This window comes from Tiliqua scincoides, chromosome 2, assembly GCF_035046505.1.
Source record: "Tiliqua scincoides isolate rTilSci1 chromosome 2, rTilSci1.hap2, whole genome shotgun sequence".
Classification (NCBI taxonomy): domain Eukaryota; kingdom Metazoa; phylum Chordata; class Lepidosauria; order Squamata; family Scincidae; genus Tiliqua; species Tiliqua scincoides.
Genome location: NC_089822.1, coordinates 97,663,681 through 97,681,672, shown reverse-complemented (window position 1 = coordinate 97,681,672; position 17,992 = coordinate 97,663,681). Strand labels below are relative to the sequence as shown.

Genomic DNA, 17,992 nt, shown 5'->3' with positions numbered 1-17,992 from the left:
CCACTCACTTTGGCCTAACCCCTATGGAACTCAGTGGGAGTTGCTTCACCTTATACCGTATACATCTGGGCTGAAAGTATGGCTATTTTCTCCCCATTTATAAAACACAAAGAATTTTAAGCAGAGAAAACAAAGTGCTGGATGAAACTTGCAAGCCACCATAATAGAGAACAACATGCCAAGTGGCAGAGATGAGGCTGGCATCAAAAGATACATAACATAAGCATTCCTTTAAGTAAGACTCTATCTTTGCTTTTTTACATCTTACTCAAAAATGAATTCGCTGCAATCAGTTCCTTGGTATACCATATTGCTCCATCCAATGTAAATGTTTTTAAGACAGAAGTAGAAATTTGCATGTAGAATATTTTGAAACTAACTTTCATAATCAAAGGTGTAAAGTGCATTACTTATCAGATCTGTTTGAAAAACTGTATTTCCTCCTGAGTGATTTTACTATCTGATCAATTTTTCTTGCTTGCATAATAAACTTTGCAACTGTACTCTGAACCAAGTTGTAGCAGTTTGTTTTTAAAATGTAGTTATATGCACAGTCTCCACAGGTTTCACTGCAAGTATGAATATAGTCTATTGTGTAATATAGTACCACTCAAGTTCAGTGCACAAGAGCAACTTGTTTTTACACCACCCTTCCTCATTCCTTTTGTCCTGTTAAGTGGGCAAGGCTGATAGTGACTGGCCTATGGTCATCCTGGAAACTTCATGGCTGAGTGAGATTTGAACCTGGATCTCCAGGTCTAACACTAAAACCTACTGTTAGCCTAGCCCTAAACCTCAGCAGTTATAATTGCATCTTATCTGTTCTCCTTACAAACACAAACAACCACCATTCACTACTCAGATTAAGCCAGTCATTAGCAGCCTGACTTAGGGTAAGTGAGAAGCAACTCTGCTCTGTACTACAGTGATGCCTCGCAAGACGAATTTTTCTATGGCCGTGCTTCGCAAGAAAAAATTTTTTCCTTTTTTTTGGTTTGTTTTAAATTGCACTTCGCAAGACGAAAATTTCGCGGAACAAAAAACGAAACGACTCACGGAACAAATTAATTTCGTCTTGCGAGGCACCACTGTATTTGAATTACAGATGAAGTGTTATAAATGATGCAGGGCACCTTGCTAGTAAATAACTGACTTTTTCTAAGCTTCTGATACTCTGCAGCTTTTTTCTTCCCATGGCTTGTCGAAGGCTATAAAAGAAAAGTAGCAAATAACTTCATTATAGCTTTTGAAATGCATTTTAAATTGTGGAAACAAAGCATGTCTATGCAGAACTTTTTCTTATCTTAAGCCTCTGATTGAGAAACAAAAGAACATGTAGCTATACATTTCATTGTTAGCTATTCAAGAGTTATCTATACTGATGTGGACTAGAATTTTTCAAAGTTTTACTTAAAAAATACTACTATAATTTCATTTCTGGAAATAAGATTTACTTTTGTTTTATTCCATCAAGGGAAAAGTTACAAAAAAATTCTGGCAAAGTCTGATTTTTACCAGTGTAACAAATATTCAAAGAGACATTTTATTTAAATGCATATAATCACAACATTCAAAATATCAAACATTCTTTTGTGCTTGGCAAATCTGACTGTGAAGCTAAGTAGCATGTGCTGGTACAGTACAAGTATCAAGAAATGGGAAGTGGTGGGTGAGGCTTAATGGCTGCTTGATCAGATGTATAATAGGCAAGGTAAAATAAAATACCATCTCAAGGGTGAGAAAAGAGCTACACTTAAAGTAAAACCAGATCACGTTGGGAAACCTTTTCGGTACACCAAATAGGAAAATTCCTGTTTGCATTTAAAACAATACCTTCCCTCTCCCTCCCCCCCCAAAACAAAATTCCCAGACACGTGAAAAAGTATTTTGGTTGTCAAGATTTGTTTTCCTGCTTGATATTTGTCTTGATCTTTTGCACTGCTTTCATACATATTCATTTTTACCTGAATTCTAACATACACAAAAGTTCTGTCAGCATGATTAAACACAAATACAGAAAATTACTTCAAGTAATGCTTGCACAGCCTTCTTTCAACATTGCTGCTCATCTTTTTACATGCATGCATGGTCCTTAAAACCACACTAGGGGCTAATTCACACTGTAGGTCATGTGTGAGGTGGGACCTCACTCAGATTATATATCTGCAGTGAAAGGGGATAGACTGAGCCTGTAAATGAAGCTTACTTATATAGACTTGTTTTATAGATAGTGGGCATCTCATGTCCCCCATATAAACCACATACCTGAGCAGTATGAAGAGGTTATATCCTTTTTTTTTTTTTTACCATAATAGCCTGAAAATGGCAACAGCTACAACTAGATATGGCACTTCCATTAACATTTACTAAAATTCTGCTTAATTAGAGCATTCAACATTGATGTGACAAGCCCACATTTAAGATATGAATACTGATTAGCTATGCTAAAGGTTTAAGAAAATAACTTAGTCACAATTTTGAATACCACTGAAAGCAGTGGGCCTTTAAAATGTTTACTTTTGCTTGAATGACTTGAGATTGAGACAGGGCCACTTTCTATAGTTGAAAAGTGGTTAAAAGGAAGTCATGCTCTGGGTAGTATACCCATACATACCAAATTTATAGTAGTACTATATAAGAAGGCAAACAAGCTGACATTGTGGCAGTGTAAAATGAAGGACACTTTAAAGCTTCTCTGATAATAAAGCTTCTCTCACCCTTTCCTCCCCAGTCACCCCACCTACATTTTTAAATATAAACAGATAAGCCCACACTTTCAATGAACTCAGTTTCTGCAAATAAATACTAAATCTTGACAAGATGTCACATTCATATCAATAGTCTAGCAAAAGTTGACAAGTTTTGTACACTCTTAAGGTTTAGAACAAGCATTCTCTTTTGAATTTGGCAGTCTTCCCAAAAGTAAAAAAAAATGAAAAACTTGAAGAGTCAAGGGAGCATGAGGTCCACTTATTACAGCATGCTACTGTTTGTTAGAAATAGGCCAAGCAGGAACTAAGTATCAGTCTTCTGCTTTGTTGCATTTCTTCAAAGTGCATAATTTGGATCACCAGGAGTGTTAAGAAAGGTTGAAGGTGATCTGGAGCAAGCTGTTCACAGGCCAAAGTACAAGTTTAAAATTCAGTTTATTAAGCTGTGGCAAATCCATTTTCTGGCACCCTTTTACTTGAGGAAACTTCTCAACCAATAATTCTAGCCATACTCCTGCCACTAATACCCACAGACTGAAAGGCCACTAATAAGACAGAATGCAGTTATATTTGGAGCTAAGTAGGCACTGATTTATACAAGTGACATCTTTACCTACTGAAAGAATCAGTTTGCATTTAAGTTTCCCCAAATATTATAGAGCTCAGCCTTATCAGTGCAGGTTTGATTACAATTAATTTGCTCCCTAGAAATTAACAGCTCAGCATTGGCTGAAGCCCAATGGAGAAAAATAACTTCTCAAATTAGAACACCTTTCACAATAGTTTGAGCAAGAATTCATAGGTTGCATTGATTATGCCCCAGGATATCAGGGACCGATGATAATTCAGATGGGCTCCTCGGAAGAGATGTGTCACTTTTCTGTCGCGCTCCTGCCAAATCTTCATGAAGACCTTGGAGAAAGACTGGAATTCTCCACCTATTTGTGACTGCATGCGAGCTTTTACAACATTCAGTGGGAAGAAGAGAAATCCCAGCATTGCACCTAGTAACCCACCACAGATAAAATCATTGATCAAGTGAGTACTGTAAGTTGTTGCTTCAGGCAAGCACTGCTTGATAGGTCCTCTCAGACCAAAGAAAAGTGCATTGCTGGGACCATTTCGAAGCAGGATTGGCACCAAGCCCCGATAGTATTCCCTGGCCCCATGCTCCCGAAGAACTCTGAAAGCTTGGAAGGTGTTTGTAAATTTGTCATGATGCTTGTAGTCCTGAAGAAGTGTCTGGACACGCTCAAATGGGGTCATAACTGCTTCTGTGGTCCCAGCAAGCACAGCTGCCAAGCTCCGGGTCAAAATTTCAGGTGCACTCATATGCCCGAGGAGTAGAGAAGATAAGTCCTCATACAGACCAAACATTAATGCCAGAGTTGTGCTCTTCTGCATCAATGGAGGAAGAATACCACGGTACAAATTCCTGATTCCATCGTGCTGCAGCTGACGAACTGCATCCCTGGTACGTACGCCATATAATTGCTGCCGAAAGAGGGCTTTCTGGATAGGGAAGGTGATTGTGACATTGGTAATGGCCGCACAATAGCCACAAAAATAATGTTTGGCTGAATCAACGTTTACAATGCGGTTACCAATTTGGTCAGTCTTTGACTTTTTAAGGACAAGGTCTTTTGAATCCATCATGCTGCTTGTTCTGTCTTCACAGGCAGGTTCTCTTCTCCTACAAGAAGAAAAAAAAGAGTGAACAGAATTGCTAGTCCAAGCTTTACATAGAAAAAAACAAAAGGAACATAAGGAAACTGACAACCTTCATAGACATTCATGGTTATCTGAAAGACCTCTAGGGTACCCCAATACTGACTTAACAGGAACATCGAATGTAAACAGCACTGAGAATGTCTATGCATTGCCCAGGGTTAAGAATTTGATCCAAATCATAAGGGATTTCATCAGTTAAGCAGTATTTTTTAAAGCATTAACTCAGATTATCAAACTGAGGCATTGCAATGCCCCAGCCTGAGCAGCTCTGCCTATGCCCCTTTAAAGGACGGGGGGGGGGGGGATGGTGGCAATGCAACCAGAATGATCATGCCACAGCGGGGACCCAGAGGCTTGGTTTTTACTCACCCCATCTGCTGTAGCATCCAGGGAGTGCGGGGAACCCCAGGGAGGTCGCTGCAGGGCTCCCTGTGCCTCAACCACTGAAGAAATATGATCCAAACCACTTTTGGCTTGACTTAACATGAACAAGTTGTAATAACTGAACAATTAACTGAATAGTTCTTTGGTTTTTTCATTCTGAAATTCTAGCCTCAGCTCATATACATTTTTAATAATACAGAAATAAAGAAAAGCAACAGCAGCTCTCTAAAGGAAGTTGTACGGACAAGCCTGTACGGGGGCATTTTTGTCTTCATGAAATATTTAATATCTGACTGCAGTAAGTAGGTAGTCTTCACTATATCCAACAGTCAACTGACCAGCATGTAAACTATATCTAAAAACAGGGTTTTTTCCCTATGCTATTTGTAGCCAAGTACAGCTTGGGCAATCTTTGCAGATTGGGTCCTAGTTCATAACCCCACTTATGGCCCAATCCTAAGAGTGTGCTACGCTGGTGGAATGCATGTTCCACTGGCACAGCATGCTTTCCAGCTACTGCAAGCACAACTCAGCTAGAGAGTTCAGCTTGGCTGCCATCAGAAGTAGTGAGTGTCCAGGTCTGCACAATGATGTACCATGGATGCCCACCACCCCAGATAAGACCACTTAGAGGGTCAAAGCTAGGCAGAACAGGGTGGGGGTGAATCAGGTCCAGGAATGGAGTGGGTTCAGTGGCAGCAGCATCCACTGAATCCTGACCTCCTTCCCAGATCCGATACACCTTTTCAGGCCAACGTGGACTTGCACCAGCAATATTTATTTACAGAATTTCTACCCTGCCTTTTTACCAAATACTGGGGCGCCCACGGCGGCTTACAAGTTAAAAACATAAGTTAAAATTTAAAAAATTAAAATATTAAAACATGAGACAATTAAAAGAATAAAGCAAATCAGACCCTAATGGCTCACACTATTAAAATTACACTCATAAAGTGCCAGCCTAATATGTCAGCAATTAAATGCTTTCTTGAATGATGGCACAGATCTGAGTTGACCCACTGGGCCTGCAGAGCCTTACCCTGTGGCCCAGGAACAAATTTCCCTTATCCTGAGGAAGCCTCAACATGCCTAAACTCTCCCATAGGATTCAGCAGGCACTGCATTGGTGCCACTGCAGTGCTATGCAGGGAGTTGTGGTGGACTGGGCTGTTCGAAGCCAGTGCCTTATTAGAAGTATTAAACTTTACACCATATCCCCTATATTTAAATGAGCTAGTATCTTACAATGTTCTTTTTCCCAGCAGTTATTTAATACTGGATTTTTTTTAATATTCTATTTCTGTTCCTTCACTCATATCACCACTCCCACGAACATTCACTTTTATTGCACATTTTTACAGCATCGCATGTAGCTAATTCTCATTTCCAAGAACTGGAGGTACTCCCCTCTTTCACACTCCATCAAAATTACTGGATACACATGTAAGGGTGCATAGGTGTATTTCTGCACATCTAAGGGCCCAATCCTATTCAACTTTCCAGTACTGATACAGCCATGCTGATGGGGCATGAGCAGCACCCTGTGGTGGGGCAACAGTCATTGAGGCCTCCTCAAGGTAAGGGAACATTTGTTCCCTTATCTCGGGGCTGAATTGTGGCTGCACTGACAGTGGAAAGGTGGACAGGATAGGGCCCTAACTTATTTAATAATATAATCCGACCAAAATAACAGCCTACATTTCTGAGAAGCAGAAGTTTATATAAAATCAAAAACAAAAGAGCAAATAATACACAACTCAGTGCAAGCCAAAACATATGAAAATATTAATCCCAGTTTTCACCCTCGTGGAGCAAGGTGAAAACTGGAAAGTGTTAATCATTTTATTAAAGAAGGCTTTTAACACCATGATCTAGCAAGAACTGTGGTCCTCGCTGCCTCTATAAGGAGTGCTTGCTATCAAGTTCATGGAGTATTTTCAGATGAAGTAACCTACAAAACATGATCTGGATTCTTAATGATATTGTCAGACAGCTTACTACAGAAACAATTAAAATGAACAAACTATGTAGGAGTTGGGTTACTACTCCTTCCAAACAGAAGCCAGTACACCTGTTCCTACTTCATTTTAATTCTTCTTGGTGAACTGTTGTGTGAACATGGCTACAATTACATCATACATAGGCAAGAACAAACATGTTTAACCTGCAATATTAACTGTCCAATTTCAGTTGCAAATTCCACCCAGCATACTATTCTTTCAAGCAGTGTAGGCTACAGGCTATAAACACCAAATGTTTTGCTTGGCAGAGAGAAGCACTGGTAGTCCTTTTATTAGGCATCCTAATAAACCCCACCCAAGCTTCTCTAGTCTAGTTCTTTTTCAACTCCTGTATTAATGCACAGATTTTACACTAACAACTGTGTGTTTCCCAAAGTTAAAATCAATTCCCACCCTGCCTATATGGAAAGAGGAGTACAGACAGAAGAAAAACCTACAAAATTATAAGATGATATTAGTGACAACTCAGACAAAAAAAGAACGTGGGTATTAGTTTAGTCATTGTGATTTAAGGTGTTTTAATACAATTCACATTCAATAGCTGTGTTTTTGTTCCCAACCCAAGTGAACATTCCTTGTTTTTACAACTACTAAGGCAACTTTGTCCTGCCACAGAGGAGGAAGTTCTCCATAATAGATTTCTTTCAGAATGAAAAGTTTAGTCCTTGAAATTCTTCAAGGTACAATGAATACCTTATGCCTTCAAAATGCATGCCAGTAATGAGTGCTGATCATTATCATCCTACTGCTCTCTTAGAGTGTAATGCTCATGCATTATTTTGATAGACTCCTTACAACAAAGCTGTCAAGTACAGGTGTCTGCCCTTTAACCATGGGGATACATTCTCTGATCCTTGTAGTTATGTGATTAATAGGTCATTAAGCAAACATTCAGCCCAATCTATTGCCTTTGTTGTGTAAACAGACACTCTCCACACTAGCTGGCTGCACAGGCTATTGGAGATAAATTGCCTCTTCTTTGCAATAAGAGCCTTTTTGTTGTGTAAACAGACACTCTGCTGCAGGAGACCTGACTGCCTAATTAAGAGCCCCTTTGTTATGTTTTGACTACTGTTGTACATGCGGTCCATCATTAAGTGGTGCGCCATTAAGTGGCACAGTGCAGGCCTGTATTATCCCCCCCCCCCCAATATTGCAGCTGGGGAGCCAAGGTAACCTACTGAGATTTCATGGCAGAGGGGAGATTTGAACCAGGAAAGTTCTGAACAAGGCTACGGATAAGTAAGAGCTCTCTTTCGCCATTATTGTAATTATGGGTGGTGGTGGGAAGGAGGACTCACATCCATCTGCCACCAAGTTCCTGGGGACCATAATTTTTTGAAGGACACCATTTAAGACTTCCAACTGGGCTTCTGTCCCAAGCGTCCTCCAAAACCCGAGCTTCCACTGACTCGCAGGCAAGGGCACCTGAAGAAGGTGCCCTTGCCCAAATGATTTCAGATAATAAAGACAGATGCAGGTGGTCGTTCATATGGATGCAGGTGGTCACTGACATAATTCAAGAGCCAGGGTGGTGTGGCAGTTAGGGAGGTGGACTTAGACCTGGAAGATCCAGGTTCAAATCTCCCCTCAGCCATGAAGCTTCCTGGGTGACCTTGAGCCAGTCACTTTCTCTCAGTCTCACCTACCTCACAGGGTTGTTGTGAGGACAAAAGAAGGGGAACAGCTGTGTACACTGTCCTGAGCTCTTTGGAGGAAGGGCGGTATAAAAATGTTAAAAATATATTCAACTTTTTATAGGTTGTGCTTAGAAATGCATGGGATGTCAGCATAGCTTAATTAAAACAGACAATATATTTTTCATACAACCTATGCCATGCCAGTTGATAACCTCCTGCCGCCTGGCGGAGGCCAAGGCAGGAGGTCTGATCTAGAGGGTACAGCCTCCGTTAGCCCGAAGATAACATCAGAAGGTCGCCAGTTCAAGAACACTGGCAGCTCCCTGAACTGCGAGACCTTGAAGTAGCTGACAAGCCAAGCTGAGTTATTCCATCTGCTCTTTGAGTTATTCCATCTGCTCTTCGGTGTGAACGAAGAAGCGTCTTGTCTGCCCTCCATGTGAGAGATGAAGGAGCTGCTTGTCAGCCTGCGTGGGAGACACTGGAGGCCAGAAATGAGATCAGACCCAGAAGATCGATCTGAAATGTTGTGTGGTTCTTGAAAGAAAACCGTTTATGATTGTAAAAATCCCCTTGAGGTATTTAGAAACGCCTGCCTATGTAAACCACCTTGAATAAAGTCAGAGGAGTAATCCGATGACCAGAAAGGCGGTATATAAATACTGAATTGTTATTATTACTATGTTTTGAATAAGCCTAACAAAATGCATTCTAGGGCCCAATTCTATTCAATTTTCCAGTGCCAGTGCAGCCGTGCCAATGGGGCATGTGCTGCATCCTATGGTGGGGAGGAAGTCACAGAGGCCTCTTCAAGGTAAGGGAATGTTTGTTCCCTTACTTCGAGGCTGCATTGCAGCTGCACCAGTGCTGAAAAGTTGGATAGGATTTGGCCCTCAGACCGTAGTCCAGACTGGATGTTATTAGGTCAAGTCTATTCTGCAGGAAATCTATACAGTAGGGGACCTGTATAGGCAGGTTCAACGCAATGCAAACTATTACAGATATGCAAGTATGGTCTTGGATGTCCAAAGAAACTGTCTATGCATGTCCCCTTTGTACAAACAGATAAGGATATAGGTGCTGATTATTCCACCAAGTTCTATCCAATGTGCATATGTTGCATCTACCTAGTGCATTCTGTACAGACTACTTGAGCAGGGACATGGAGCTTTGGATGTTCTCTTAGATGTTTTGCAGCTCTGGATGAGGGCTTGTTCTGTTCAACTTTTTAGGGTGCTCATTTCATTTCAGGAGGCACTGTGCAACTGGGGTTGGGGACAACGGCTGAAGGAACATTAATCCCCATAAGCCCTACGCAACTAGGCCGCTACACTACAGAGCATGCATCCTGGGGAAATCTTTTCACACTCTGGGGGTCACACAAAGGTAGCCACCTTTTTACCAGCTCTGCTCCTATGCCCTTAAAAGAAAACAGCCCAAGCCAGAGGAAATCCAGTTCCTCCCCAACACTCTCCAAACCAGCAAACAAGTCTCATCTGAGCATACCTGGCAAGCTCCTATTAGGAGACACAGGAACAAAAAAAAACAACACCCCACCATTAATAAGAATTCTTAAAGGAGGAGCTGCTGCAAGGCGGGGGGGGGGTCACAGCCCAAGCCTATGCATGTCTACTCAGAAGTAAGTCCCACTGAGTTCAATGGGGCTTTCTCCCAGGAAAGTGTGCACCCAAAGGCTGCAGAGTAAACATGCATAGGCTTGGGATGTCAGTCCCATAAGGGGGCAGACTTGGAAGGCCCTTCCCCTCCCCCTGCCCTTGCCCCGAGGTCAGCTGGTAACCAACTGCAGGGAGGCCTGCCTGGCTCTGTCCTGCCTCTCCTCCCCATCTCAATCGTGCCTGCCTGACAGCCCAGCTTCCTCCTTCTCCTCCCCCCCCGCGCCGCCGCCCTCCCTCCTGGCCACCGCCAGCCAGCCAGCTCCCTCACTCACCCTCCCAGGCCTCATGGCGGCGGCCGAGTAGCGCTGGCTGGCTGGCTCGCGCGCGCTCTGCAGGCGCGCGAGGCGAGGTGGTCTACCGCTCGCCTCTGACAGGAGCCCACCGAACCGGCCGGGTCCCAGCGCTTCGCCACGCCCATTCACTCTTCTACCCCCCCGCGCGAGCAACAAACACGCGCGACACTCACGTGATCACGTGACACACACCCCCCCCCGCTCATGCTCACTCTGCGAAGCGACTGGCAGCCTTAGCCAGCGCGAGACAGAAGGCAGAGACTACTGCGCAGGCGCGTCTTCTCACTCCCCCTCCCCACCCGCTCTCCTCAGGGAGGGGCGGAGAGGGAAGGGAGTGCTCTCCTTTCCTGAACTGAGGCGCCTTTGTAGCTTCCTTATCAGAGGGTCAATAAGTCGAAGCTTGAACTAAAGAATGCTGTGGCTGCAATCCTATGCATGCTTTCCTGGGAGTAAGTCCCGTTGAACCTGCTGGGACTTACTCCTGAGTAGACCACCAGAGGATTGCACTGTGCATTTCATTATATTTTGCACTTGCTTGCCAAGGGGAGCTTAAAGTGTCTTAACCCCAACACAACACAACACACACACCCATTAATACAAAACATCAGGGTGCAGTAATGACTATAACAAAGTGTAACAGTTGAGGCATATCAAGGTGTCCGAATAAAACTATGAGAACAGAAGGAGAGCCCTGCTGGACCAGGCCAAAGATCTGTCTGGTTCAGTGTTTCTCAACTGGTGGTCCGGGTACCACCAGTGGTTCTTGAGGTACTCTTGAGGGTCTGGTGGTACTCAAGGGGCCACTGGACACCTGCCGCCCACAGCGAGACCAGGAGTGTGACACCACAAACTGTGGGAGGCTCCAAAGCATGCTTTTCTGTGCTCCAAAAAGCCCTCCCATCCACCCCAAGCCTCTTGTTGGTGTTTATCACGTCTGGCCTCCCAACCCAGAAGGAACTGGCAATGATGTCAGCGCCAGTTACATCTGGTAGTAGTTCGAATAGGTGGACCATGTGAAGTGGTATGGCGAGGACAAACCTTGAGAAGCACTGGTCTAGTCCAGCATCCCGTTTCCCACAGTGGCCCACCTGATGCCTCTGGGGAGCCCAGGAGCAGAACTTGAAGGCTGTGGCCCTCTCCCAAGATTGGCATTCCGCACCTTCTTGCCTCTAGCCATGCAGGTCCCATTAAACTCTTATGACCAACCACTACTGATAGACTTGTCCTGCATGAATTTCAACCCAATCCTATGCATGTCTACTCAAAATTAAATCCCATTATAGTCAACAGGGCTTACTCACAAGTACGTGTGGACAAAATTGCAGCCTTTGGCTGCAATCCTAACCACTTTTTCCTGAGAGTAAGCCCCACTGAACAAAACAGGACTTACTCCTGAGTAGACCTGGTTAGGATTGTGCCCTTTGTCTAATAATCTGTACAATAATTGGCTTGGGGTCCTTGCATTAAGCAGTTTCCCATTCAAGTTACTGGGCAGTGTACATTGTATACTGAAACATCCATTGGGTCCAGCTGACTGCCACTCCCCCTTTTGCCATACCTCTCAAAAAAGGATGCAACAAGAGTGCTGACACCAGTTCACATGTGTGATCGTTGCTCGCCATATTGCTGTTCTCAATGAAATAAGGTTTTCTGCACTAGTAAATGTGAAAACTGAAGCGTGAGGGAAATGCAGGTATTCTGACCACACACACCATGCCCCCCCACCCGTAAAAACTTGCCAGACTGGTAGAACCAGAAGGCAACTTCACCCACAGAAGGTAACCATGCTACCAAGTCCTGCCAAAAAGATGGTTAATATTATTTAATCAAATATTACTAAAGGTGTGTCAGTTACAAAGTTAGTACATGCTGTTTCTAGCTGTAGGCGTTTGGAAACATTGTGACACATAACTTATAGAAGTGTGCCTAATTTTTTTGCTAGTTAGCCTTAGTTAGTTAGGCTGGCCTAGTCATGAGGCTGGCAGAAGGTTGGGGTACCCACCTCTCTCACCCATCTGCCTCCCCCACTCCTTGTCACCCTACTTACTGAATTTGAAAAGAGTGGAATGGAGCATTCCAGTGTTCCATCCTACAATTCTCTTCCCCTGCACAATTCTTTTGCTGAGTTCCTCTCTTGCCACTGGGAAGCAGGGAGCATTTGGCACACTGCCCAGAACTCAGGTTATTGGGTGTTTGAGGCAAGCCTTGATTAACCTCCTCCTTTTCCACCCTTGTCAATACACATCTTTCACATTGATGAACTGCACACCTGTCATTGAACTCCTGCACAGTGAAGATTCTGGTTTGCATAGAGTATATGTTTACATAAGGTGACAGCCAAGCCTATGGAACGCTGGCATGGTGTGTTGGCAAGGGAAAATTGGTCAGTGTGGAAAGCTTTATTTTAGGCAGTTTATGCACCACCATTAAACCTGAGGAATCCCTGATCAGCTCCTGTAGAACCCCATCACTTTGTGAAACATAGGCGCAAATCCTAATCCACTTTCCAGCACTGACATAGCGGTGCCAATGGGACATGTGCTGCATCCTGCAGTTGGGTGGTACTCACAGAGGCCTCCTCAAAATAAGAGAATGTTTGTTCCCTTATCTTGGAGCTGCACTGCCCTTATGTTAGTGTTGGAAAGCGGGTTAGGATTGCACCCATAGTTGGAGAACTGTTGCCTTAGAACACATTTCCTTAAGGAGTACTGTAAAACATCTTAGACTGAGCAACTTTCACATGCCTTTGGTGTATCCCTTCCTAAATCCTGTGTAAATAACAGTTGAAAAATGCAATGCAATGAGGTTCTGCTGCCATCTTGTGGCAATGTGCCCCTAAGCTCTCAGCATTTGTAATGGCACTAATACTTGTTATTCGACAAGTACAGCCAAACCGGGTAGATGGGACTCGTCAGCCTGGGAAGGCAGCTCATCTGAGAGAAGGAAAACTCTGATCCCAAACCTCCACTGCCTTGTGGCTACATCCAGTTATGGAAAAGGCTTCAGGAGTCAACCTCGAGGCAAAATCCGGAGCCCGAGTCCCTGAGGCAGTTCATGGCTGAACACTGTCACGTTCTGGCAACTCCTGCGACGCCGCTGGAACCAACCGTATTGGCCTCTGCCTTTCCATTGGACCATTTCAGCGACGTGGAGAGGGGGGATTTGCTGCATGGGTAACAGCCTATCCTCCATACCTGCTTTACCCAGGCTTCACGCTCTGGAGAGGACACTCTGTTCCAGAACCACCATTCAGAGCGTGACACCATAGTCTTTCGAAACTGAAGGATGCCAACAACAATACTTGTTAAAGCAATACTTCTTCCTTGGGAAAAACAGATGTGAATGATTGAATGTGGCATGAGCTGTGCAAGTTATGTCACAATAAACTAAAATTTATTAAATTTTTAAAATTTAACTAAAACAATGTCTCTAAAATTTGAAAACACTCTTTCTTTGACTAGAGAGGTGCCTGCTATACCACAGTCAAACTGTTGCTTTGGGAGAGGCCATAGCTTAAGAACAGAGCATGTGCATTGCATGCAGCAAGTCCCAGGTTTCAGTCTTCAACATCTTTAGTCAAAGAACTGCAAGTAAAGGGACTGGGAAAGTTTGCTCAAAGCTGCTGCCAAGCAGAGTGAATACAAAGCTAAGAGCCCAGTCCTAACCATGTCTATTCAAAAGTAAGTCCCATTATAGTCAATGGAGCTTGCACCAAGGAAAGTGTGGATAGGATTGCAGCCTAAGTGGATCATATGTAGTCTTCATATGTAGACGCAAACTCCTTGGGGGAGAGAACTGTTTTTTACTCTTATCCAATAAATGCCATGCACACTGATGGTCCTGTGTAAATAAATAAAAATAATCTCTTTCCAGTTCAAACTTGGAGAGCCATGAAGCCAATCAGTGCAGTATTTACAGGATAAACAAATACGTGGCAAAGCCTGTACTGTGAATACCATCCCTTGCACAAACATATACACACACTATATGTGTCTGTGATATTTGCAAGCAGGTATGCCAGATTGCGTACATCCCATATAGGAAGCCATAACTAAGGATTCACACTGACGATGCATTAATCACACAGAGAAGGCCTCATGGCCCAGACCTCTCCAAGTCTGCCCAATTCAGCAAGCTCGCAAGTATTGACATACATCATGAATATTTTGAGGTTGACTTCAGAGTATTGTTACATTTAAGGATGGGTGGAGTCCTGGAATGAACTCCTATGCTTAGATGACTATAGCATTTGTGCTGGCATCCTTCAGTTTCGAAAGACTATGGTGTCACGCTCTGAATGGTGGTTCTGGAACAGAGTGTCCTCTCCAGTGCGTGAAGCCTGGGTAAAGCAGGTATGGAGGATAGGCTGTTACCCATGCAGCAAATCCCCCCTCTCCACGTCGCTGAAATGGTCCAATGGAAAGGCAGAGGCCAATACGGTTGGTTCCAGCGGCGTCGCAGGAGTTGCCAGAACGTGACAGTGTTCAGCCATGAACTGCCTCAGGGACTCGGGCTCCGGATTTTGCCTCGAGGTTGACTCCTGAAGCCTTTTCCATAACTGGATGTAGCCACAAGGCAGTGGAGGTTTGGGATCAGAGTTTTCCTTCTCTCAGATGAGCTGCCTTCCCAGGCTGACGAGTCCCATCTACCCGGTGGCTGTTTAGTCGCCTCTTATGACAAGTACAGCCAAACTGAGGGCCTATTCTTATCCCCAGCCCCCAGGGGAACTATAGCATATAGAGCAACATTTGGGGTACATGAGAGAACTCCAGATACCCATCCAACTCAGGGTGCAATCCTATCCCAGCACTTTCCAGTACTGATACAGCCATGCCAATGGGGTGTGCACTACATCCTGAGGTGGGGCAAAAGCAGTAAGGGAGGCCTCCTCAAAGTAAGGGAATATACATTCCCTTACCTCGGGCTGCATTGCAGCTGCATTGGCACTGGAAAACTGGATAGGATTGGGCCTTCAGTGAACTTCAGCCCCAATAAACATGCTCTTTTTGCTAGGGATCTGACACCTTTCCAAAACTTTTATGTTACCTGATCCCCTCATCTCATGTTTTATTAGAAATGGGTCCTGGGCAGAAAAGATCAAAGCCTCTCAGCTGGTGTCAATACAGCATGGTATACATCTACAAAGAGCAAGGTAAGGGTGGCAGCAGGATATTTTTTTTTGTCCTCATTTTGAGTTTCACTCCATGCTCTTCTGTTTTATCAGAAATGAAATGTCCACCTGGCAGTATTAGTATGGTTAGTTTGACATTTCCAAAATAAAAGGTACCCTGAGGCTATTATGTTCAAGCCTGTGCATACTCTAAGTTACAAAAATCAAAATGTATGAGCAGAGGCTGGAAACAGCACAATCTTTTTATTTATTAAATTAAAAAATGGAACCCAACAGCAAACAAATGATTATAATAACTTATTCAAGAATGCAGTGCTTTAACAGAAGCATAGCCTTGAGATACACAGGCCTGTGTAATTCTAACATCTGAGAGGGTGGCTCTATGCGGCCTTGGGTAAGGAAGCCCCACTGAACTCAGTGAGACTAAGAGCCCAATCCTATGCCTGTCTACTCAGAAGTCCCATTATAGTCAATGAAGCTTACTCCCAAGTAAGTGTGCACACTTTCCTGAGAGTAAACCCAATTGAAGACAATGGGACTTACTTCTAAGTAGGCAAGCACAGGCTTGTGCTCTTAGGGCCCAATCCAATCCAACTTTCCAGTGCTGATGCAGCTGTGCCAATGGGGCACGTGCTGCATCCTGCAGTGGGGAGAGTCATGGAAGCTTCCTCAGAGTAAGGGAATTTTGTTCCCTTACCTGGGGCTGCATTAATGCCTGGAGAGATGGATAGGATTTGGCCCTCACTTCCAAATAAGCGTCCTGGGGTGCAGTAGTCCCATCCTTGAACATCCTACTGGCTTCCATAGGGCTTCTACAACTACACTCCTAGACACACTTACCTGAGAGTAAGCCCTATTGCAGGGAATCTTACTTCTTGACATGTATAGTCGAGCAAGCACAGAACTGATTTAACACCTTAGGCTACAATCCTATCCACACTTTCCTGGAGCAAGCCCCATTGACTATAATGGGACTTACTTCAGAGTAGACCTGCATAGGATTATGCTGCTAGGCTACAATCCTGTCCACACTTTCCTGGGAGTAAGCCTCACTGCTCTAAAGGGACTTACTTCTGAGTAGACATACATAGGATTATGCTGTTAGGCTACAATCCTGTTCACACTTTCCTGGAAGTAAGCCCCACTGACTCTAATGGGACTTACTTCTCAGTAGACATGCATAGGATTATGCTGTTAGGCTGCAATCCCGTCCACACTTTCCTGGGAGGAAGCCCTATTGACTATAATGGGACTTACTTCTGAGTAGACATACATAGGATTATGCTGTTAGGCTACAATCCTGTTCACACTTTCCTGGAAGTAAGCCCCACTGACTCTAATGGGACTTACTTCTGAGTAGACATGCATAGGCTTATGCTGTTAGGCTGCAATCCTGTCCACACCTTCCTGGGAGTAAGCCCCACTGACTCTAACGGCACTTACTTCTGGGTGGACATGCATGGGATGGGGCTCTGACTTGGAAACAAAGCCCACTGAAACCAAAGAGATCTCCTGCAAAAGAAGCGTGGCTGGCTGCAAAACGCTGCCCATGCCCGCCGCCCCCTCCCCAAAGCGGACTCCCCACGTGCTACGCAGATGGAACCCTTCCCTGCGGGATCCCAGGAAGCATGTGATGGTGCTGATGATAGAGATCCTAAGGAAGCCCTCCTTCTCTTTTCCCCTGGAAGATCTCTATGATCTGGACGCCCGTGCGCGCTGGCACGGGGGGAGTGGCTCCACTTGCAGGGTGTTTTCCTCGGGACTGCCGGAGAGCAGCGCAGCGCAGCGCCTTCTGGCTGGCTGGCTGGCTGGCAGCGAGGATGCCCTGAGCAGGTAAGAGCGCCTGCTTCTTGCACCTTCCACAGGCGCAAGCCTGAGCTGGGACTGGAGTCTTGGGGAAAGTTTTGCAGCCCCTTCACAGGCGAGCCACCGAGATCGGCACACATTTTTTGGCAGAGCTTTGATGGGTGTGCACTGGAGGGGGCTCGCTTGTGCTCCTTTACCTGGGAGTAAGCGCCTTCCAACGCAGTGGACTTCTTGCACTGGGCTGGGTGGGGGCAATCTGGACCGGTTTGCTAGTAGCGTGTGTGCTTTTGGTAAGGCGACGGGGCTGCTGCTGCTGCTGCTGCTCTCCTCCTCCGCTCCTGTTTTCTTGAGGAGCTGTAGGGAACTGTTGTCGCCAATGCGTTCCATTTCTTGGCTTGCCTCTTGGTTTTCCAACCATCCACACCTATGCGGAAAACACTCCTGGCCATCTCATAAATGAGCAGTAGGGAATCTGCACTTCACAAAATCACAGAGGGTGCTTTATGACTGTGTGCAGGGTATGCTGGGTGCATGTGATTTAAATAGAAGAATACAAGAGTACATAAATGAAGCTGCATAATAATACTGTAAAACCCAGA

At 44.5% G+C, this 17,992-nt stretch overlaps 1 protein-coding gene across 3 annotated transcripts; it reads right to left on the bottom strand.

The window, feature by feature from the left end:
- Window positions 1-1,444: 1,444 nt before the first annotated feature.
- Window positions 1,445-10,681, bottom strand: SLC25A51 (solute carrier family 25 member 51). 3 transcript variants are annotated; one of them, XM_066616472.1, is made up of 2 exons: window positions 10,630-10,681; window positions 1,445-4,401 (listed from the first exon to the last, which is right to left on the bottom strand). In XM_066616472.1, exon 2 carries the CDS (start codon window positions 4,365-4,367, stop codon window positions 3,486-3,488), a length of 882 nt encoding a protein of 293 aa, XP_066472569.1. In that variant the 5' UTR covers window positions 4,368-4,401; window positions 10,630-10,681; the 3' UTR covers window positions 1,445-3,485. The 3 variants fall into 3 exon arrangements, with proteins under 3 accessions (XP_066472569.1, XP_066472567.1, XP_066472568.1); XM_066616470.1 differs by lacking the exon at window positions 10,630-10,681 and adding an exon at window positions 10,436-10,582 and having other exon boundaries at window positions 1,445-4,404; XM_066616471.1 differs by lacking the exon at window positions 10,630-10,681 and adding an exon at window positions 10,436-10,582.
- Window positions 10,682-17,992: the final 7,311 nt, after the last annotated feature.

Coding starts and splice junctions, on each gene's coding strand:
- SLC25A51 (XM_066616472.1), bottom strand. CDS start 4,367: ATGATGGATTCAAAAGACCTTGTCCTTAAAAAGTCAAAGACTGACCAA.